Genomic DNA, 24058 nt, shown 5'->3' with positions numbered 1-24058 from the left:
TGGTCACTTACTAGCTGTATAGTTCAAAAGAAATAATCTCATCTTCCTGTCTTGCCACCCTCATCCATTAAATGGAGATGCCAGTTAATGTCAACTTTCTTATAGTTTGGCTCTAAGAATTAACTGAATTAATGTATATGCTAAATGTTCTGAAACTCAAATGTGTACAAATGTTAGTTGTTATCAATAGTGGTAATATTCCTATTCCTTTCACAATGATTAGATCAGTTTGGGGGCCATAGTAAGTCCTTTAAAAGGCTAGTTAAATTGGATTTGAGTACTCCAGTTATGTTTCTGTATCAGTTATGTTTCATTGGTGACCTGCCCAATATCCATTGCTCCCAGCCTCTTTGATGGAAAAGCTAGTACTGGATTTGTTGGCCTGTCCTTCCTTCTGTGTGACTGGCAAGTGCTCATATGCAAAGATTAATCCTTTTAGGTCTACACCCATTCAACCCATTCAAGGTCTTCCAACTGCCCTTGCCACTGGTTATTTCAGGGAAGGGCATTAAAATCTTGTTGTAGTAAATAAGAGGGGGAGGGAGGTCTTTTAAGGGGTTAAAGGGGAGGGACCAAGAGCTGCAGGAGAAGACTCTCTTCTGCCTCTCTAGACACTGCACCCATTGTGATGCTAAGGACTGCTCTAGCCTTCTTTTTATATAGAGGAGCCAATCTTATAGTTGAGCTTACATAATGAGATTGCAAAGAGATGAAAAGGACCTATTTCCTGATGACACTGAGTTACTGATTGTACTGAGCCCAGAGCTGCTCTTTCTCTGTGCGTTTTATGTGAGATAATGAATAAAAACAATGATTAACCAAACTGAATCAAAGGTTCTTGATTAAGAGGTCTTGGTCTTCAAATTACAAATACAACTTCCAATCAGGATTTCTTAGACTGCCACCTAATGAAGACTTCCTAATAAATACACAGTGCTTATTTTATTTGTAATGGAGTCTAAGAGTTTCTTTCTTAAGACTTTAACCTCCTTTTCAAAGGTTCTTGAAGAAGCATAAGATGGAAAATACAAAGATCCACTTTATATAACTCAACTATTCAGAAATTATGAATCTAAGGGATTTGGGAAGACAATAAAAGAATGGGGAAACTAACATTTGTTGAGCATATATGTACCAGGTACTCTGAAGCATGTTCACCTTTCTTTCATACATTTAATCTTCACAGTACATAAATATATCGACTAATTTTTTAGATAAAGAGAATGAAGCTTAAATGGATTATGATTTATAGAAATGGCATAATGGATTTCAAACTTGGTTGGCCCCAAGCCTTTTATTTCTACTACTCTATGTTGTGTGAAAAATGTCAGTGAGTTAGGGTCAATTTTTATTAATTATATTTTGTCTTTGATCTAATAAGTATCAATGCATATACCTAGATACCAAAAAAAAAAAAAAAAGATCAGCGAATTTATATTTTTTTGTGGAGTAATTTGGGAATATGGATCAAGATCCTTGAAAATGGTATCTTTTGACCTCATGTTCATTTCTGAAAATTCTACCCAAGGAAAAAGATTTAGCTATTTCAATATTCATTAGTGTTATTTATAATAAAGAAATAAAAGTGAATGGCCAAAAGTGGAGGAATGATTTTTGAAAACTTCAGAACATGCACAGTTTGCTATTAAAGAGCATACTGGTATTTAGGGAAGTGCTTAATATATTTCACATAGTAAAAATAGGTTAACAATTAATATTGTATCAGTGTTAATTTCTTAGTTTTAAAAAACAGATTTTAATTGTTCAAGATGTAAACATTAGGAGAAGCTAGGTAAAGCTGTACTGTCATGGTAACTTTTCTGTTTACCTAAACTTATTCCAAAATAAAAGTTTTTAAAAAGTAGGTTACCAAAATATGTGCGTATCAACCTGATTTTGTGAAAGTTGTATATATAGATATCTACATATGTATGTTTGCACTGGAAAAATGAATAAAAGATATATATGAGATGTCAACCATAGTCTACACGCAGTGATGTGAGAGAGGGAGACAACCTGTGTGCAAATCCCTGGTCAGCATCTCTCAGCCAGAGCCTGGAGGGGGCTTGGTCTACAGCGGGCTTGTGAGATCAGTTTCACAAGAATTAGAGAATCATCTCTAACTCATCGACTTTTTATCTTCCTCCACTCACCATGACTCATATTGAAGTGGAGCACCATGAGCAATATGTGCAATGAGCCTGTTTTTAGGCAAAAAAAAAAATACAGAAGGTTCAGCTGGATGACACAAGGAAAGCCTCAGAAAGAGGTCTTAAAACCATTTCTTGCTTAGAGTGGCTCAAAGTGAAATTTGCAAGCTGAAGGGGAAATGCACAATTTTGAGCTGCCTGTCCCTGGTAAAGAGCTCCTGGTTTGTTCTCTTTCTCCTTCTAATGGAAATAGAAAGAAATTGGCTGCACTTCATAATGAGGGACCAATCACTCTTAGGCCCCTTGGGGCTTGCTGTAATAGCATTAAGTATGATGAACTCTTTCCATATTCAATTCTAGTGAGTGTATGATGCGATTCCATAGGAAGTATCTTGTAATTTGGCATTAATTAACGTCAATTAATGCATGCAACTGCTAGACTCTAGAATTAATTTCATTACTTTTCCCACACAGATGTTTTCCTTGCCATAGGTAATTAGGGCCCTGTGCTGCTCTTCCCAGGCATTCTCTCTCTGTGCAACAGCTGCTGCTTGGCGTAAGGCAGCTCCCACCCCTGCAAAATCTGTGATCTAGGGTAAGGCTGCCGTTCAAAGGCTAGGCTTTGAGCAGAGGGACAGGGCTTCAAATGCAGGTTCAAGGCCTGCTAGCTTGGTAAACCTAAGCAGTCACTACAGGTCTGTGAAGGCTGATCTGTAAAATGGGAACAGGTGCGAGGCATCCTGCAAGCAGTTGTGACAACAGGAGACTGAAATCCTGAAACCCACGGAGTCCAAGGCTGGGTTAGTCAGTGCTCCAGTAACGGCAGCTCTGGCTGCTACTGAAGCGCAGGCTCTTTGATCAGCAGTACTGCCCACTGTGTCTCATGGGAAAAGACTGCAAAGCGCTCCCAGACGCTTCCATCTGACTCAGTATATTTCTTCATCAATGTTTGGTTTGGGTCAAAGACTTTTAAAGTAATTTTTTTAAAAACACCATGAAAAAAATATTCTCCTAGCATAATTAATAGCCAATGGTGTGAGGTCACAGTCAGTAGGCAGAACCGGAACATAAGGAGGGCTATGGGGAGGACCCAGGGATGTGCGGGTGCCCAGCACACAGGGCCAGCCAGCAGTGCCCATACCACTTTGCAAGCATGCCCCTCTGTTGGTAGTGACATTCGGGTCCTAGGTCTATCTCCACCACACCATGTGACTCAGAGAAGGCCACTTACCAAGTTAGGCTTCTGATTTTTTTCTCCATGTAATAAGGGTTATTAGAACTTTAGAACTCAAAAAGGATGTTAAGAATCAGACATTACTTTACCATCTGACAGGTCTTTATACTATACCCCATTGAAACCTGTCTGCTTCCCACCTCTGCCCCAACCAACAAACCTCTGTGATGTGGTTGGTGAGTCTGTATCTTCAGGGTGTCAGGGTGTCTGCTATTTCTAAACAGCACGTTCATTCCTGGCTGACACCCTATGTGCATTCAGATGGTTACTCTGGTTTGAATTGCCCTTTCCTTGCCTGCCACCCTGTCCAAATACTTCCTGGGCTTTCTTCTGCAGAGTTTTTCCTGAGGCTCAGACTGACCTCTCCCTTCCCAGAATCTCTCCAATGACAGCAGCAACAGCATTAACCTCCAGAATAACCAGAACAACCTCTCCTCTGGGCTAGGAGCCATGCTAAATGGATTGCATGCTTTTTTTCTTTTAAACTTTGTAAAAAAAAATCCAGAAAGTGGTACTTTTCACAGATGAAGAACTCCAGATTTATGGATGAGATTTGTATAAGCTCATATGCTAGTAAATGACACAGCAAGAAATGCATCATAGATCTCTAGGACTCTACCACTGTGTCTATCCTTCAACAAATATTTATTTAGCACCAAATCCTTTCACGTACCTTAGTATTGTAAAAGTTTCATTTTAAACAAAACCATAAGCTCTGTAGGCAGTCACGAGAACTTTAAAACTCTCCTCATCCTCCACTAATTTTCAACCTTAAAACAGGGCAGTTTTTAAAGCCCATGTATCTGTATATGTATCTTCCTTTGGTCTTTACATTGTTCTCTTTTTTTTTTTTTTTACATTGTTCTATTATTTGTTTCAGAACCTTCATATTAAATGTTCCCACCCAGCACACACACACGCATGCGTCGGTATGCTTGTGCTCACATACGCTTCATTACCATCAGGGTTCTTGAACCCTCTGTGACATGTACCAGTTAGAAATTGACATCTGCAAAGCTGAAATTCCAGCTGTGGCCCCTGAAGAGATTAAGTGCAATAAATTTCTGTAGAAATGATAAATTTAAGATCAAATGTTCTCCTTTGACATAATGAGATCATAGCATTTCTTTCTTCTATGTAATCTCTTGATTCTGGTCCTGTATAACTTTCTAAATGTTGTCTTTTGTGGTTAGCCTTCTGATATTCAGGAGGCCATGATTACTACAGGAAAATGTCTGAGATCTTAAATTTTTTGCCAAGCACAGGATTAGGAATTAGGGACACGAGAGAGAACAGAAGGACATAATAATAGAAATACAGAAACATCACTTGCCAACTACAATGCAGTGTGATGATTGTTTTCAGGAAGGAGCAGGTGCTGTGAGCTCACAGGTGAGGGACACCCAAATTTATACCTCTCCACAGATGGTCTACCTTGTGCCAGGACTTCTCCTGTGACTGCATAGACTGCATCTATTTTATTTTGTATCACACAGAATTGTGGGCCTGGTATGCCTTCCTGGCCTACAGTACTTTTGGGGATAGAGACCACTTTACAACTCACTCTAGAGCACCTGTGTCGGGGTACAGCACCCATGGAAGGCTTCATGAAGGAGCTGAGAAAAGCCTGGAAAAATTGGAACAGTGACAGGGTAAGTGATAAGGATGAGTCCAGAAAGAAAGAACAGTGGTGAGGGCACAGAGGGATGAGGGGGAGGGTGTAAGATGTGTTTGGGGAATACTCCCTGTCTGTTCTGTGAGAGAGCCACACTGGAAATTCAGTTTAAGTTGAGAACAGACATAAAGTTATCTAGACGATCATACTGAGCGCCATGAAGAACTGAGAAGCACATTTGTTTGAACAACTTTCCAAATTGAGTTAACAAAGACAGGAAGAGATTGGGGGAGGGTACAGGAGGGAGGCATAGGTAGGAGGTGGGGAGCAAATGGTAGGAAAGAAAGCAGGAATAAAAGTGGGAAGGACAGGGAGAGGAAGGGAAGAAATGAAAGCAGTTTGGTGCATGGGGGAGAAACACAGAAATTTTTCCAGGGTGTTTTTGGGGGAAGGGTGTACAGTATTTATTTCGATGTGTTCACATGTTATATGGTCAATTTCAGGATAAAGAGTCAGTTTAAGGGATTTTCTCTGAAGCAGGTGGGTATGTTCAATCCACTGTTTCTTCACTTAATAACTTTCGTTTTTAAAGATTTTATTTGTTCATTTGAGAGAGAGTGAGCGAGAGAGAGCACAGGCTGGATGGAGGAGCAGGCTCCCCACTGAGCAAGGAGCCCAACATGGGGCTGGATCCCAGGACCCAGGGATCACAACCTGGCAGGCAGACACTGAACCACCCAGTTGCTCCAATAACTTTCTATTTTTATCATCCTCAACACCAAACATCATACTTGGAACATGGTAGATGTTGAACTAAGACCAATAAGGTACAATTTCTGCCTCTCATGGTGGAATAAAAAAAGATGACACACTGACCTGTCCTCTCTATATTCCAGCTTCTCTGTATTCCTGACCTTTTTGTTGTACCCCGACCCATGCCAAGCATGGCAATATTCCGTATCATTTGCATGTGCTGTTCCATCTGTCTAGAATGCTATTCCATCAGGCTGTCTCCCTTACTTCCATAGGGACGTGGCTCAAACATCAAATGCCACCTTATCAGAGATTCTTCCTTGACATCCCCTCCACCTCCATTACTACTCCCCTTGCTCTGCTTTGTTCTACTTCCTGGAACTTACTACCACTTGGCATGATACACTCGCATGTAACGTCTTCCCTAACTACGAGCTAAACTCCATGGGAGTGGGGCCTTTGCAATGTTCCCTACGATCTCTCATTCATGTCTAGGACAACACCTGGCACAGCACACAGGTCCAACAATATCTGTTGAAGGAATGATGATTAGCTTTGGGGTGAACCAGACCTGGCTTCAAATTCTAGCCCTGAGGCAATGGCAAGAACATTTAATCACTAAAAGCCATGTTTTCCTCAAAGTTACAATGAGAAAAATGACAATAGAGCCTATTAACAAAAACCAGTATAAGTAGTACAGCTGAAAAGTACCTAGTGAGTAGGGATGATAGGAAAATAATGTGTGATACTAGCTAGCATCATTGTTGCTTAAGAAAATACAGAACAAAGGAAGGAAATGTATGCATAGTGCCAAGATCTTTAGGGCACCTTCTTTTTTCTTTTCTTTTCTTTTTTTTTTTTTTTTAAAGCAGGAGTGAGAAGCATGATGAATTTTCCAGATGCTTGGAAATTGCCACACATGTTATACGGACTAGTGCTACTGTGTCCTGGGGGATCCTGGAAACCCCAGAGGAATGCAGATCTCTGTCATAGAGTGAAGGCCCAGGAATAACAGATTTCTCTTGCACACCTCTGTCCTCTCTTCTGCAGCCTGGGAGGAAAGGACACAGTCCTTCTCACCGCTGGCTGGGCACACAGCATGCAGGGCAAAAAACCTACTCTGAAAGTTGCCCAGGTGACCCCGTGGCTGCATGTCCCTGTCAGGTTTTCATTGCTGTGTGGGGAGGCCTGTATTATCATGTTTCATGCTTTTCTGGTTGGTTTTCAGGGCTGTCTTTAAGACTGCTAAATTAGGAGAGGCCAAGCTGAAATCACTAATAGTTGAAATCAAATGGCTTTTGCAATATGAAAAATGGGGTCAGAACGTGATGGCCAGGGAAAAAGCCGAGTGCCAGGTGCCGGCTGCAGGGACAGTCGACAGGGGAAAGGTGCTTGTTCAGCATGTTGGGGAGTAGTAGAGAGTGATCAGAATCTGCAGCTGCCCCAAACTTCTAGCCTCTGCCCAGGCCCCACCCCACAAACTATTCATAAATAAACCGACTGAAAAGAAGGTAAATGAGAGTCACGAAATGTGGAGTCTAATAATGCCAGTTGGTTGGCTAGTGTTGGAACCTTCACTGGCATGGGAGCAGCCAGTTTGATATTTTTTAGATTTGTATAGAAATGCCAAAAGTGTTCATCTTCTCTGGAATATGAAAGAGATTTAATATCTTTTGAAGGTGCACTGATCAAGAAATACAAATAGCCAAGAAAAATAAATAAAATTTCTTAACGTCATTCACAATTAAGTAAACCCGAATGAAAACAGTAAGGATATAGTTCTTTGCTCATCAAATGGGTCATGCCAAAAAAATCTTTGATAATGTCTTGGACTATTTATGGCTTGCAAACAGGAGCATCCTTATACTGACAGTGTGCAATGCTACAGTCATCTCAGAGGACAACGTAACAAGGTCTACTAAAATTTTCAATCACATACACTCTCAGACCCGGGGATTTGCCTTCAAAAATTTCTCTTTTCAGCTCTTTTGTGCTCACTGCCTGCACAAATTTGAATGCTTCCTAGACCAAGAAGTAATCTGTGTGTATGTGTATGGATGTATTAGCACTGTGTGAGAGAGCCAAACCTTTACAGGTCTATTAATGAGAGAAGGGCTAACGAGAACATAGGTGACAGCACAGTGGGGTTTTTTGTAGTGAACAGTCATGAAGTGGCCACACTTATATGTGCTGATATAGAAAAAATTTAATTTGCTGTTATGTTCACCAACAATGAATTTGGCCTAACAGTTTTATAACATGAACGTTTGCTGAGTGTGTACATATGTGTACATGCATACATATTCACCTGGATAAGCCCAAACAATTTTGGAAAAAATACAGAAGAAATATTTTAAAAAACATAACTACCTCTGGGAAATGGGAATGGAGGTCAGGAAGTGGATGTGACTTTTCACTTGATGCACCTGAGCATGGCTTATCCTTTTAACTGGCATCGCTGCTACTTTTGATGTTATAAAAGTGATCTATTTTTATAGGAAGAACTGAAAGCACCCTACAGGTAACATATTGAGGCCTGATGAGAACTGAGGTCTCCATCACAGCCCCTCGGCAATGCAGTCACACTCCCCCAAGCCCAGGGCTGCACTCAATATGGAAGTTAACCGGAGCGCTGGAAAATGGGAAGCAGAACGGGATATGCAGTTCTCACCCAAGATCAGAATTTGCAGGACGGTGGTTATATAAAGTTGTGAATCTCCTTTGATTTTTATTTCAGCTTGCAAAATGCTAGTCTGTGGTTCATTTAAGCAAGAGTTTTTGGGCAGTCATTTTCACAGTTGGTTAAAGGGCCAAGGTTGTTTTTCCCCAGTGAAAGAGATTAGTCTTTGTGCAAGTGGTTACAAGGTTACTTACTCATGCAAATAGACAATGAGCTCAGTAATTGTCCCCTGTCCCCTCTCCATGCTAGCATGGATCACCACCAGTACGGAAACAGTCATGTCACTGGCTAGGCCTTTCATTTCAGAGGTGAAAGGGAGGAGCGATAAAGGTCAAACGTGGTACTGCAGGTTTTCTTGCAAGATGATATTTACAGATGCGCATAAATATAGAACTATGCATCCCTGTGTAATTGCCATGTGAAGAATTCTGATTAAAGTTACATTCTTTTCCCCCAAAATCACATATATGTAACATGTAGGACACGATATCAGTGAGTTAGTGAGGTTCTTAACTTCTCCATCGGCCCTTCAGGACTCTGCAGACCCTATGGTGAAAGTCCTTCTTTAAGAAGACATGCTACACAGATAAGGTTATGTATTAGGTCAACAAATGGGTCAGTCTCTGAGCTTTGTTTGTACAAAGAACCAAAATAAAATGAGATATGGCTTTTCACAAAGCTTTTAACCCAACGGTTGATCAACATTTTCTAACTACATACATTATGTACATATACACAAATGTACCTGTTTTAGGTGAATCAATAGGATAAAGGTTTCCTTTTTACAGTTTTAATGCAATGGGTAGCAGTTTTAATGTACTAGGTACATATGATGCCCGAGTGCATGCACATTCATAAACACACACAGATACACACACACACGCACACACATACTATCTAAACAATAAAATCTTTGTCTCCAGGATGAGGACCTGTCAATTTGTCCTCAGTTAAAAGCAGGGGCCAATAACAAATGCCACATCCAATAAATATGTTTGAAATTTTCCAATAATAATTCCTGTGATTGACTGCAATTGAGGTTGCTCTCCCCAGCCCACCTCCCAAGGCAGAGAGGTAATGCAAGGAAGAGTAACATCCTTGGCACACTGTAAACTACTAGACAGTCAGATCCCAGAGCACAGGGGTAGAAATGTCTGTGGCAGTCATAGACTGTCACAGAGCAGGACAAAAGCTCTTTCCAGAACTTACCTGCCCTCTGCTATGGAGACTTCAGTGGAAACAGAAATCAATTATAAAGTGTAATCTAGGGAAATCTGAAATGAGACTAAAACTGAACTTTGAATAACAAGCCCAGATATTTGTAAGCCACCCTATGAGGATGAGCCAAATAAGAGAGAGAGGGATTTTTCCTGTGTCAAAATAACAGAATTCCGGAATCCATTAAAATCAGAGAGAAATTACTTATTCAATGTCAGAAATATTGTATTTTGACATATACCCTATTAGATGTATGACCTAGAATATAAACAATGGGCTGCACAGACTTAAATTTTGTCCTAAATAATACTGCAGGGATAGAAATACAAGAAGGATCTCAATCAGAAAATAGAGAAGTAACACATGGACATTGGAATTTCCTGCAGCAACTGACCAGCCTGGAACCTGAGTTTAATAAATACGGTCTCCTCTACATACACTAATACCTTACTACTCTGATCAATCTGCTCTTTCCTTCTTTCCTCTTCCTCTCTGTTTCTTTGACTGGTGTCCTGGTTATCAAGTACCTTGAGGAAGAGGAAGAGGAAGGAAGAGAGAGAGGGAGGGGGAGAAAGACAAAGAGAGGGACTGGGTATGATACTGAAAAAAAAAAAAAATATATATATATATTTTTATACCCAGTCAGGTCAGGCATTATGCCTAGATCCTTTATTTCAATTGGTAGGTAATTTTTTTTTCTGTTTTGTTTTGACAGGGATAACTTTTCAAATTAAATCCCTTTATTGAATTTTCACTCTTGGGTAGTTTCTGAAGATGCTGCCTTTGCAAAAAAGTAAAATAAAATAAATAAAATTAGAACTGATCTATTTCATGCCATGTGAAAGCTGAGCCCAAGATGACAGTTTGGCATTATCAACCTTCATGGCTGCAGGGAGCATAGGAATAATGTCGGGTGAAAGAAAACGTGCACATCAGAGTAAGCGAGGGACTTATTGTTTTCAGGATGTGGGGTTATGTGATTAGATGCCACAAGCCAGAGCAGTATTATCCCCAAAAGTTTAAAAATGAAAGCAATCTGGGATGTTGCCAATTCCATCTGGAGCTTCCTAAACAAGAGGTGCAGTCATGGGAGACAGACCCTAAAGCTCTTTCATTAGTTTTTTGTTATGGGACTTGGTTACTCTTGAACATGTTCTGCTGACCAGCAGCATGGGCTTCGCTTGGGGACTTATTAGGAATGCAGACTCTTGGGTCTCTATTGAACCAGAATCCACATTTTAACACGATCCCTTGTTGAGCCATGTTATGTTCAGATGTGAGGCGCAATGCCCTAAAAATTTCCGACAACTGAAATAATAAGTGATAATAATAAGTGACTTGTTCAATTGGCCAACTATGTATTCACTCACTCAACAGATATTTATTAAGCTCCATCTACACGACCCTGTGGCACATGCTGGAGACATGATTATGAACAAAGATACACATGGTCCCTTCTCTCCTAGAACCTGGAGGCCAAGTCATTGTAATTAATCACTACAGATGGTCCAGATATAAACACCCATTTCTATTTTTTTAACTGGTTATGTGAAATAATTTTAGTCTCACATAAAGGCTGCAAAAACTAGTATAGAGAGTTCCCCTGTACCGTTCTCCTGGCTACCCCCAAAGGTAGCATCCCGTATAACCATAGAATGAAAGCAAGCAAAATATGAATTGTTTTAGACTGAGAGTTCAATAAATGGATTGTCCTGAGAAATGGATGCCTTTTCTGTTTTTGATATTATTCTACAGTTTTTTGCAACTTTCCTGTGAGCCGAAAATTATTTCAAAATAATAAGTTAAAAAAATAGAAATGGATGTTTACACCTGAACCACCCATAGTGATTAATTACAATGAACTGGTCTGGGAAGGGAGAAGAGAAGAGGACAGTCCATGTGGAAGAACCAGCAGGTATCAGAATCTTGTGGTGAGACAGAGGGCCCTGCATGTTCCAATGAGAACAAGCCTACAGGCCTGTAGACAAGGAGTGAGGAGAAGACAGAATGAGATGAGCCAGGAAACAGGCAGGTACTGATTATGCCGGAGCTACAGGTCAAGGTGAGAACTTTGACCAAATGTCATGAATCGTTCTGCCTAAGGAAAAGATTGCTCTGGCTCTTGTGTAGTAAAAACTGAATTTTGGAATCCAAGATAGCAGAGTCAGTTCTAGAGCTGAAAGGGTTGCCACCAGAAAGAACCCACTGAAGGGGTGGCTCTAAACTTTCAGCACATTCTGTGTCAGGCACAGTGCTGCGCATAGTACATATGGCAGTCCCACCTGAGTTTATTTTTATTTTTTTCCCACCTGAGTTTAAAATGGAAAAGGTGAGGTCAACTTGGACCCTGATCTGTCCCCTCACTGATTCTGCCAAAGAATATATTCATTCCCCAAAGGGGGAGCAAAACCTCTGGAGATGAAAATTTTCATGCCCTGTGCATAGTAATGAAGTAGATGTGGTTTCTAGAGAGTTTGGAGCACAGAGGTGACCTGCTTCTTCATGTGGTAAGCTGGTAAGGGATAGGTATCTTCCGCTTTTGCATTCAGATGAGCTGAGGGCAAGTGGACAGGAACAAGAGACAGTGACAATGAAGTTATTGGACTGTGAGGGATATTTGTGAAACATAAAGTCTCAAAATTAGATTATCACCTTCTGGCTCAGTGCTGGACCCCCTCATTGGTCTGGGCTACCTGCAGATTGTCAATTCTCCTTCTTTTCTCTACACTTGAGACAACTTCCTCCTCCCAAATGCCATCCCTCTAGCCTTTCCTCATCTCACCTCTTTTTCTTCTACATGGTTCCCCTTTTCTCTTTCTTTGAACCCTTTCACCTGTGGTGTCTTATCTTAGGTCTGGCAGATTCCTCCCCTCCTTGGCCCTTCTAGAGATCCTCTGGATCAAAGAAGAAGAAGGAAACATATGAAGTTGCTGCTGTTGTTTAAATATATTAAACTTTCTATGTTTTGGTTTCCTCTTCTGTAAAATCAGAAAAATAACCTACAAGTTGTTGTGGGGATTAATTGTGATAAAATATATAAAGTGATTAGCATAATTCCGCATATAGGTAAGTGCTCAGCCAATTTTTAGCTAGGACAGGAATCACTCTGATTAACATTTCATTTACAGATGGAGAAGCAGAGGCATGAAGAGTTTAAGTAGCCTTTTTAAGTGACTAATTTTTCACAATTAGTAAGTGAATTTTTGAGTCCACTGGACATGGGTTTGGATCCGGGACCACATTTTTTCTGTATCATGTCCCCAAAAGCTGCAATGTCCATACAAAGTGCAGGCCCTACAGCAGCTCTGGCTAAGAACTACTGAGATGCCACTAAACCTACTCAACGGATGCTTCCCTCTACCTGTTAATGATGAGGGATGGTTCTCTTGTCCCTGTCCTTTCCAAGTGCTTTGTGACTTTCCAGACAAAACATGGAGACACTGCCTAGACCGTATCTGATAAAATAAGGAAACTAGAAAAACAAATCCAAACAAAATGGCAACAATAACATAATAATAACAATAGCTACAAAAACACTTCAGTAGTAAGAAATTGGGGTGTTTCCCCCAAACCTGGAAAGAAAAACACCTTGATTGGATAAGTAATGTTAGAAATCATTAAGACAATTCTGGATGACTAAGGACTTGGATTATTACTGCTGTGATTTTCCTAGACACAGACACAGCTCATGGCAAATTGGTAAAACTAGCATCACAATGAAAATCATGGGGAAGTTGAATTACTTACGACCATCTACAGTTCTGGCCTCGAGATGCACAAGGTCTGGTTCCTTATTTGACCCCATTACGGACCTAAAAAATGGAGAAACAGGAAAACGAATACCAACATTAATGACTTCACCATGTGCCTCAGAGAAACTCAGCTGAGCCCCTGGCCTACTAACATTCACAGAATTCAAACACCACAATCCTTGGAATACATCTACTGTATTTATTTATATGGTCTGACAGTAAAATTTCCACTTCAAATAAAAACTATAATGGAACCTTTATTTGATGAAGGCCAGCCCTAACTCTGACAAGGATGTTGTGTTATTAGCTCAGACTTGCAAATAAGTCCAACACATGGCATGTGTGTCCTCCTGTGACAATCTCACTGACAGTATATTAAACTTTCAAGACTTATCAGGCAAATTCCAGGCAGGCTGCTTTAGCTGGGTGACTTGAACAGTGATTTACATAGCAAGCTAATCTAATTAATTTTTCCATTTGAAATGAGGGCAGCCCCTGTGGCCCAGTGGTTTAGCACTGCCGTCAGCCCAGAGTGTGATCCTGGAGGTCCAGGATCGAGTCTCACATCGGGCTCCCGGCATAGAGCCTGCTTCTCCCTCTGCCTGTGTCTCTGCCTGTCTCTCTCTCCCTGTGTGTCTGTCATGAATAAATAAATAAAATCTTTAAGAAAAAAAAAGAAATGAGCAGTACAATGTCCCTCTATCCTACAAACTAAACAATCCATGTAACCCCACCAATGCAGTGGGCAGTGTGGCACAGGGTGATCATTCTCTGTATTGTTGAACCAGTGTGAGGAAATGCAGATGCACCTCATTTAATGATACATGCCTGAAACTATATGTGTAAGTAAAATAAAATAAAAAGCAAAATAAAAGTCTATTTTGAATGCCTTGGAGGCACTTATTATTTAGTGTAATCTTGCAGTGAGCCATATTAAGTAGAAAATAATTATTCTGTTACCTGAGCTATAATAGTCAAATGTTGAATGAAAGAAGGAAGGAAATGAACAGAAGGAGGGGGTATATAATGGTCTGTGAGCTCTTTGAAATAAGTAAATTAATCATTGTCCTAAGGGCATTCCTAGCACTCTTCTTATTTGAACTCATTTTCTCAGCTCAAAGAGTCTGAAGCATAGCTAGCTTAGTCTCCCCTCATCTTAAGAAAGAAGACCCCTAAAGGCCCTATTATCACTGTCAGTAACTTTTCTCTGATTGATGCATGGCCTGAATTTCAGAGTCTGTGCTTGAAACATTACACCCTGCTTTCTTTTTCCAGGCAGCAGAAATGGCCTAATAAGGATTTAATAATAAACCTAATGGGTTTAATAATTTTCCTCAAGGAGACAGGGGCCCAGCCCTTGGCCACTTCACATCATTGGAATCTGAATGTGGGCAGCTGGTGACATTTTGACCATCACTTCAGTCAAGTACTAGAGCACCTGTTGGTCTAGGGATGGTGGTTCTCCATTTCCCACACAGAAGCACTGACTGGATCCATAGGCGACCTCTTCTGACAAAGCCACATTCGTGATATTAAAGAAAACAAGCTCCCTAAAAACCTTCAAACTAGAAATTGCAGCACCTGTTTTTTGTAAATTATTAATGGATAGTTACAAACTGCTCATCTCTCACCATGCCTGTTACCCTTAGTTTCTTCCTTAAAATGACTAGCACCTATGATGCCCAGGAGAAGGCTAGCATTCCAGAGGCACATGTTAAAAACTAGCATGCAGACCTATCTGCTTGGCTAATGGTGAGTGTCAATGGGAGACCAAATAATTACTCTACATTCGGTTGCATCTTTCCATGTGCTCATGGCCCTTAATCAATAATAGCAGTTGGCTCTTAAGATCTTTTGTTATTTCTAAAGACAGGATGTGTTGTTTCATGTGATGTTTCTGCTCTTATCAATTCACAAAAAGAGACAGGAACAAAACCGAGTCCCTTGTTTCTCTGGAGTCTACTATGGCTAACCAAATCCCCTTACCCTGGCCATTTTTTTTTCCCATCTGGAGTAAAACAACTACAACAAAATAAAATTTTAAAGTCAAACTACAATGTTTCCAACAACTTTTATTTGCTACTAGGCTCATCCCTTTTCCTAGTAGTCTGGGAGGACCTCTAGATCTGCAGTCACAGATCATAAAGAATTATTACTGCTTTTACTTCATGGCCCTGGTAAATTCTCAAAAGCTGAAGCCAAACAATGCTAAATGTCTGCAGAGGTGCTGGTTTTAATGGTCCTGTCATTGACCAGACACCTTGCAGAAGCACATCACCGCAGTTGACCACAAAGTATCATTCTCTAGCCTATTTACATTCTACTTGTGGCCCTGGCGTTCAGCGGTTATCTGTGTATATTATGACCAATTATTGTGCTTTGCTTACTAATGGTGACAATAATGGTAACAGGTGGTTTGCCACGGGTTGGCAGGAGGAGAAAATGGGGCAGGATGGTTAAAGGATACAAACTTTCAGTTATAAGATGAATAGGACCTGAGGATGTAATGTACAGCTAGATAAGTATAATTGATAATACTGTATTGTATAACTGAAATTAGTTAGGAAAGTATAACTTTAGCTTTGAAAGAAAGAAAGAAAGAAAGAAAGAAAGAAAGAAAGAAAGAAAGAAAGAAAGAAAGAAAGAGAAAGAAAGAAAGAAAGAAGAAAGAAAGAGAAAAGAGAAAGAAAAAAGGTAAATATGTGAGATGATGGATCTGTTAACTCAGTTGTGGAAATCCATTCACACTGGATATGTTTCTGAAATCATCACATGGTATACTTTGAATATAATTTTATTTGTCAATTACACCTCAATAAGGCTCAAAAATAACAGCAAGTTAAAAGTGCATAAACATAAAATTTAATCCAAAATGTTCCCTTGATATCTTCTTTTTGCAGTGAGAGCTTAAGAATGTCTTCAAGTATCTGTATCCATCATGACAGTAAGTCTGACTTTTGGTATTAAGCACAAAGGGTTGGACACCCTTGCTTTATGCTTTTAGATTGCCCTGTATATATGTATTCCTGTCATGGTTCATAATGGTTTGCTCGATCTCTTTGCATAAATGCCCCTTTTACTTTATTGAGCTCCCACAGTGCAGGTGCTCTGTTTTATTATCACCAAATTCTCTGTGCTTACTAGAGCATAGAGATGAATGTTTCCTCAGTAAACATATAGACAACATTTTTACACTGGTTAGTATCTACTATAATATCTGATATATTGGGTTATTCAATTCTGGGACTCAAAAAGAACCTCTCTGCAGTATGAGATGAAAAATTTTGATCCAGGGTCCTTTAATTATATAAGAAGGCAATAGGTGGCTGTATCTAATATATCTTTATATTGCCTGTGTATTTGAGAAAATGAATTCCCTTTTTGAACTAATTTTCACAGAAGGGCAGGGAAGTCTTCATGTCTTAGCAAGTGTGTGTGTGTATTTAGGGTCTTTGGAATTCCCTTCTACCCTTATTCTACCTTCTTAACCCTTTTTAAAAAATGTTTTTGTTATTCTGTTTTTTTAATTTTCATGTATACAATAAAATAATTCAATAATCCTATACATCTTTCAGTGCTCACCAAGATAAGTATATTCTTACATCCCTTTATTTCACCTATCCTACAGTCCACCGTCCCTCTGGCAAACACCAGTTTCTTCTCTGTATGTAAGGGTGTTACTTTTGGGGGCACCTAGGTGGTTCAGTTGGTTAAGCAGCTGCTTTCAGCTCAGTTATGACCTCAGAGTCCTAGGACTGATCCCAGGGTCCTGGGCTTGAGCCCCAATTGTGCTCTCTGCTTAGCGGGGAATCTGCTTCTCCCTCTGCCACTCCTCCTGCTTGTGCTCTCTCTCTTTCTCTCTTTCAAATAAATAAATAAGATCTTTTTTTAAAAAGTTTTTTTTAATTTTTTTTCTTTGACATTTGTTTCTGAAGTTCTACATATGAGTGAAATCATATGGTATTCATCTTTCTCTGACTGACCTCTAGATTCATCCATGATGCTGCAAATAGCAAGATTTCATTTCCTTTTTTTTTAAGGCTGAGTAAAATTCCATAGTATACATATACCATATATTTATCCATTCGCCTACCAATGGTAACTTGGGTTGCATTCATACCTTGGCTATTACGAGCAATGCTGCAATTAATTTTTAATTGTCAGAGTGGCTAAAATAAAAAGTATAAGAAATACCAAGTGTCGGCAAGGATGTAGAGAAAAAGAAATCCTTATGTACTCTTGGTGGGAAGGCAGGCTGGTATAGCCACTGTGGAAAACAGTGTGAAGGTTCCTCAAAAAATTAAAAAATAGATATGATCCAGTATACTGGATGTTTTAATCAATAAAACAAAGCTAAAATAAGTCTTCCTAGAATATATATCTTAAAGCACTTAGCAGATCCTTTGTAGATAGCAAGGGTTCAGAAATGTAGCAGATTTCTTTCTTCTTTTTTTCCTTTCTTATTTTAGGAGGTAGATAGGAAATGTAAATATTCACTTGAAAATTTTTTATTTATTTATTTATTTTTAATTTTTTTTTTTTTACTCACTTGAAAATTAAAGCTAATGTTGGTAATAAAAATTTTTTGAGATTTCACGGGTCCCCCGTTAGCAAATATGATTTATCAACATGATTTATCATCATAAATCAAAAGATAAAAAAAGAGTCAACCGCCCAGAGAGCAACTATATGAATAAAATCACTTTTTTATTCAGTGAAACATTCCAAGCCCCTAATATATGGTAAGAATAAGGCTATGGATTCCCTGTTCCTAAGAACTTTTGAACTAAGGAGGAGCTCCATAGTCACCCATGAAACAAGAGTTTTCATAATCAAGGTGTTCTTTGAAGACCTAGGAGGAATCATCTTTCACTTGCAGATAGAAACCTGTGGGAGAAGGAAGGGCCAGGACTCCTTTACAGTAAATGAATTCCATCTTCAAGAATATGCAATAATATGATCAATGGACAGAAGGAGTGGAAAAACATTCTCCTTAGAGATGAATAGCAAGTAAAGATGAATCTGCAGGTCAGAGAGAGGATGGCGCATAAAGGCATCTACTAGCAAGTCAACAGGTCTAATGTTTTCAGAGCAGCAGTAGAAAATAAACATTAGGCAGAGGTCCAATCACAAAGCATCTTGTGCATCATTCTAATGTTTTTTATTTTATCCTACAAGCCATGAAATATTACTAAAGTATAAGTTAAATGGGCAAGACTATATATAGCTAAAAGGAAGAACTTCTGGCCTCATATAAGTGTAGGCCTCCCTGTGCACCTAAAGCATTAGGTGAAGGCCCTCAGGCCATGCTAGATCCAGCTCTGTTGTTGAAAACAAGACAAAGCCAGCCTCACACATCTATGTTTCCAGTATCTTAAGTTGCTGTTCCCACAGAGGAGCCATTTTTGAATAAAATCTAAGGACTTCTAGAGTTAAGAATGCAAATAAAACAATCACTCCCTGATATAGTGCACCGTGATATTAGCAGTGCAACATCAGCCTTCTGAAATGCAATCAGCCAAATGCAGCCTTTGTAGACGTTTTCTACAGAGAAACTCAGAAATGTCACTAGTTAATCATTCTCTTGGCATTTTATCTGAGTTTATACCAGTTTAATATAGTGCTCAATAAATGCTGCAGAGCCACAAAATGTCCTGATATAGATAACCGCAGAACAAGTATTAAAAAATAAACACCGTGACGGGATAGCACCTATTTATTCAGATTTAGAATTGCAGTTAATGGTATATGGAAGAAGGAACAGGGATCTGCAGACTAGCAGAGGCTGGGGAGCTGGAGACACCTGCCTTCTTTTTGTTTCAAAGGAGCATGATATTCTCACAAGCTCTCTCCATAAATGAAGCCCAAAGAAGCAAGTGGTTCTATCTGCCCCAGAGAGAAGCAAAACCTGTCCAGGTATAAGTGGCTGGCTCTCTAGATTTCCTCTTCTGTAGCCAAGAGTTTCCCCTTCCCCTGGCATCATAGGCTGTCAAGACAAAGATCATCAGGAAAGTCCTGGTGAATGCAAGAACTCTTATTCTAGAACAAAGCAGCTTATCCTGAGGTCTCATCTCCTCCCCATTATCTAGCAGGGGATAGCTAGCATTATCTAGCAGGGATAATGGGCTAGAAAAAAAATAATAAAAACCTGCCTAGGGGAATCCCTGGGTGGCTCACCGGTTTGGCGCCTGCCTTCAGCCCAGGGCGTGATCTTGGAGTCCTGGAATCGAGTCTTGCATCAGGCTCCTTGCATGGAGCCTGCTTCTCCCTCTGCCTGTGTCTCTGCACTCCCACCCCGGGTCTCTCATGAATAAATAAATAAAATCTTTAAAAATAAAAATAAATATTTAAAAAAAGCTGCCTAAATGTGTCGTTTTAGCCTCTCTCTCTTAATCCTAAGACATAGGCTTGCTTGATTTCTTCTGGGATCCACACTGTCACAGTGGTTTCCCAGAACAAAGATAGCTGCTACAAATAAATAGAATGACTAAAAACAAACAAAGAGATGCTTTGTTTCTTAAATGCATAATGGCTACTGAGAATCAGCAGGGCCAATATCCACAGGAACAACAAATTCTGCATTTTGCCATCTTTACTCCCTCAAACTAGAAGCCTAACTGTTGAATTATATGATGTCTGCAACAAAGTGTATGTGAGTGTGCATGTGTGTGTGTGTGTGGGTGGGTGTGTGTGGTTATAGGAGCAAGGTGAGGAATGGGGTATCTGACTCAGAATGAAGGCATACATAAAGCTCAGGAAGGTAGTAAGGGAATAAGGATGTTTGTTGAACCAAGTGTATGGTGGAAAACAAAAGTGACAGTTGCAAGAGCGATACTGAGCAACAAGCAACATGCTTCTTCAGACATCAGAAGACCAGATCTAAGTCAGTTGGACAAGCCATTCTGCTGCAGTACTGCCCCTCCCCCCACTTTCCCTTTATTTTAATGGCTTTACTCCCAAAACCATCGATTCATTTCCCATTTTCTTATTTCCTCACTGTTTGGACCCATCTCCTTGCTTTCCTTGTTCCCTGAATACAGATGAGGGGATCTAGAGAGGCACCAGGGAAGATGACCAGATCACCAGTCCAGTCCTCAAACAGAAATCACAGTGCCAGTGAGATACAGAGAAATATACTGAAAATGATCAAACAGTTTGGGATTGAGGTGAAAGAGTAGCTCACAATATTTTTAAAAATAAGGTTTCTTTTTATCTTTTCAAACTGTGGTGTTATCATACTCTATGCATTTTTTAGCAACTTGTTAATTTTACTCTAATCCATTTTAGAGACTGTTCTATGCCAGAACATAAGATTAATGGGCTAGATCTCTAACTACTTTATTGCAATTTATTAAATGAAAATATCCAATTTGTCTATCTATTGTCTATTGATTGACCCAGAGCAAAAGTGCATAATAAATGAAAAAAAGCCCTGGAAACACACAGACAAAATTCATAATAATAGCCATCTCTGAGAGGTTTTGGAATTGAGGGTGACAAAGAGATCATTATCCTTATCAGTAATTTAAAATTTTTTACAACATATTTACGCATTACTCTTATAATTAATAGTAACAAATCTGTACTATTACGAACAACAAGAAAGTTTCTTCAGTTTGGAAAACAGTCTGAGGAGACATATCATCAACGTGTGCGGTCACAAAAGGATAGAGAGAAGGAACGAGTGAAGGTAGGATGGAGAGGAGACCTGAAATATTCTCTAATCTCAGACTACTCACAACTCTGCCACTATCTTCCTATGAGTACTTAGAAAGCTAGTGCTGTGGAAGAGCTATGGCAGGGAGAAAACAATGCTAAGGACACCAGGAAGTGTGTGTTTGTGTTGTTCTTAAATTTGGAGTGAAAGGGAAAATGTGTGGACCCACATCAGGCTTAGGACCAGAGAGACCATGTTAAGAGAAGACAGGAGAGGAAAGAACATTACCACTTCCCCTTTCTTTCCCTTTCTGTCAAGGACAAAAGTCTTCAGACTAGAAGGTAGAACAAACCAGCATAAAAGGATTGAAACCTGAACATTTTGCTGCTGGAGAGAATTTGGCCCAGAGAAATATTCTCTATTAGGGAATTCCAAAAACAGTAATATCCAAAGTTTTAGTTTGAACATACCAAGGAAGAAAAACAAGAATGAGACATGCCAATATATGATGACTTGTTGGGTGTAAGTTGAGGAAATGTACGAGTGTGCTTATGCTTTATTTTTTTTTTATTTTTTATTTTTTTTGTTTTGTTTTTTTTTTTTGCTTATGCTTTAATGTAAGAAAATATACACAAAATAGAAAGTAAAAATAGCCAAAAAAAAAAAAAAAAGCCAAACCCCACAGGAATTATAGTATCTTCTCCCTACATCTCAATGAATCATTTTGTACACCCCTGACACACTGCTGCAGCTACCTCACCATGGAGGTTATTGCTCTAGACTGTGGATTCATGGGTTATCCTTAATATTTAGCACCCAGAAGTGCAGACAACTGATTCTCAATTAAGTTTTTTAATGAATGAATGAATGAATGAATTCAACAAATATTTATGACTACTAATAATATGCAAAGGCAATTCTAAGGTGCTGAGGGCTTGGGAGTAAATTAAATAGAGGATAATGCCTGTACTTCATGAAGCTTCCATTTCCATACAGAAGGTAGGGAAGGTATAAAAAAACATAAATATATATCAGGTGGTGATAACAACATTTATTGAAAGTTGTGTAGAAAAAAATATACAAACTATAAGATGGTTTAACTACATCAAAAACACTACTGTCATATGGTGTTGATCAAAGGCTGGTGTCCATCTGTTAAGTGTAGAATCGATATCATACAGGGCTTGCAAGGCTGTGCCCCTGTTGGCATCCTGCTCATCAACTGTCAACAACTTGGATAAGAATATCTATTGTGTGCCTACAAAATTCACACATGACACAAACTGAGGAAAAATAATGACTAGATAACAAAGGTGGTGGTAGCTCTAAAAGCAAGTCACTTGCCGAAGGGCATGTAGCTAATAAATGATATAATCAGATTGGAACCTAGGCTCTCTAATTTTTCTACAGCTCCATGTATCATCTGTAAAAAGGATAAAATAAATAAGATTATTGTGAAGGGTACAAGAAAAGAGTAGGTGCAGCATCACTATTATCAACAGTATGAATTAAACGGTCCTTTAGAGATGAAAAGTCTCTTAGAGATGAAGTAGTCCAAACAGCACATGTCACAATTAAGGAAGTCAAGGCTTCAAGACAATAAATATCATGTCTGAGGTTACACCACTCAAACAGCATCAAGGCTAGAAATACTAAGCCAGGGACACCTGGGTTGCTCAGCAGTTGAGTGTCTGCCTTTGACTCAGGGCATGATCCCCAAGTCCTGGGATTGAGTCCCACATCGGGCTCCCTGCATGGAGCCTGCTTCTCCCTCTGCCTGTGTCTTTGCCTCTCTCTGTGTGTGTCTCTCATGAATAAATAAATAAAATCTTTAAAAAAAGAAAGAAAGAAATACTGATCCAGGTTCATGACTCCCTCCGATGATCTTTCTTCTCATGAAAAATAATTCATTTCTCTTAACTCCTTAGTGTCTCCACAAAGACACTGTTGACTCAAAAGACAATGTGTATGTCTTATACTGGAAATACAAGGAGAGATGATGGGAACAATTCAGATAATTTGACATCCTACAAGGGTCATGGGCTGCTATGGCTTGGTTGTTTGTGTCTCCCCCAAATTCATATGCTAAAACCTAATTTCCAAGGAGATGGCATTAGGACGTGAGCCCTTAGGAGGTGATGAGTGCCCAAGTGCAAGAGGCCAGAGAGGGCTCCCTTGCCCATTCTAGCATGGAAGAACATGACAAGAAGGTAACTAACCATCTGCAACCCAGAAGAGGGCCTTCATCAGACCCCCATCATGCTGGCAGTCTGATCTTGGACTTCTGGTCCCTCAAACTGTGAGAGAGAAACTTCTGTTGTCTATAAGCCATCCAGTCAGTCTGTGGTATTTCGTTAGAGCCACCCACACAAACTGAGACATGTGTGGTGGGCATTAGGTTTGCATGGGCCTACGCGTATTTGAGAGGGTGCCATGTCTTGGAGTCTGGAAATAGCTTGCAAATAAGTTTAGTTTAGATCCTCAAATATCAGAGCCTCTAAGTGTGAAGGAGGCTTCTCTGCAGTTACTTGAAAATAACTAATAGATTTAGACCCTTGTGAGAAACACAATGTTAGTCTCCACACTAGACTGCCAGGTCCTCAGCCCTCACCAAAGGCTTGTTTAACCATCCTCGAATAGCTCTGCTCTACTTTTTCTTTCTTTCTTTCTTTCTTTCTTTCTTTCTTTCTTTCTTTCTTTCTTTCTTTCCTTTCTTTCTTTCTTTCTTTCTTTCTTCTTTTTTTTTTTTTAATTTTATTTATTTATTCATGGAGACACCAGAGAGAGAGCCTGATGTGAACTCGATCCCAGGACTCCGTGATCATGACCTGAGCTGAAGGCAGATGCTCAAGCATGAGCCACCCAAGTGTCCCATCTCTGCTCTACTTTTTGAGCCTGTTATGAAACAAACACATTCTTTTGTTTTGTTGTATTATAGATACTGCAGAAAAAAATACCCCAAGAGGCTCTAGCTCACAAGCCCCTCAATGTAGAAGGGA

General features: G+C 39.6%; 1 protein-coding gene across 6 annotated transcripts in view; it reads right to left on the bottom strand.

The window, feature by feature from the left end:
* SORCS1 (sortilin related VPS10 domain containing receptor 1) overlaps nt 1-24058 on the bottom strand; it is a 508497-nt gene that overhangs the window by 131015 nt on the left and 353424 nt on the right. For all 6 annotated transcript variants that reach the window (XM_077877715.1, XM_077877711.1, XM_077877717.1 and 3 more), the window contains exon 6: nt 13398-13462. In XM_077877715.1, coding sequence (XP_077733841.1) covers nt 13398-13462 — 65 coding nt within the window. The remainder of the gene's footprint in view (nt 1-13397; nt 13463-24058) is intronic.

The sequence above is a fragment of the Canis aureus genome, chromosome 29 (assembly GCF_053574225.1).
Source record: "Canis aureus isolate CA01 chromosome 29, VMU_Caureus_v.1.0, whole genome shotgun sequence".
NCBI classification, from domain to species: domain Eukaryota; kingdom Metazoa; phylum Chordata; class Mammalia; order Carnivora; family Canidae; genus Canis; species Canis aureus.
The sequence above is the reverse complement of the archived record's forward strand: the minus strand, read 5'-3'. Positions and strand labels throughout refer to the sequence as shown.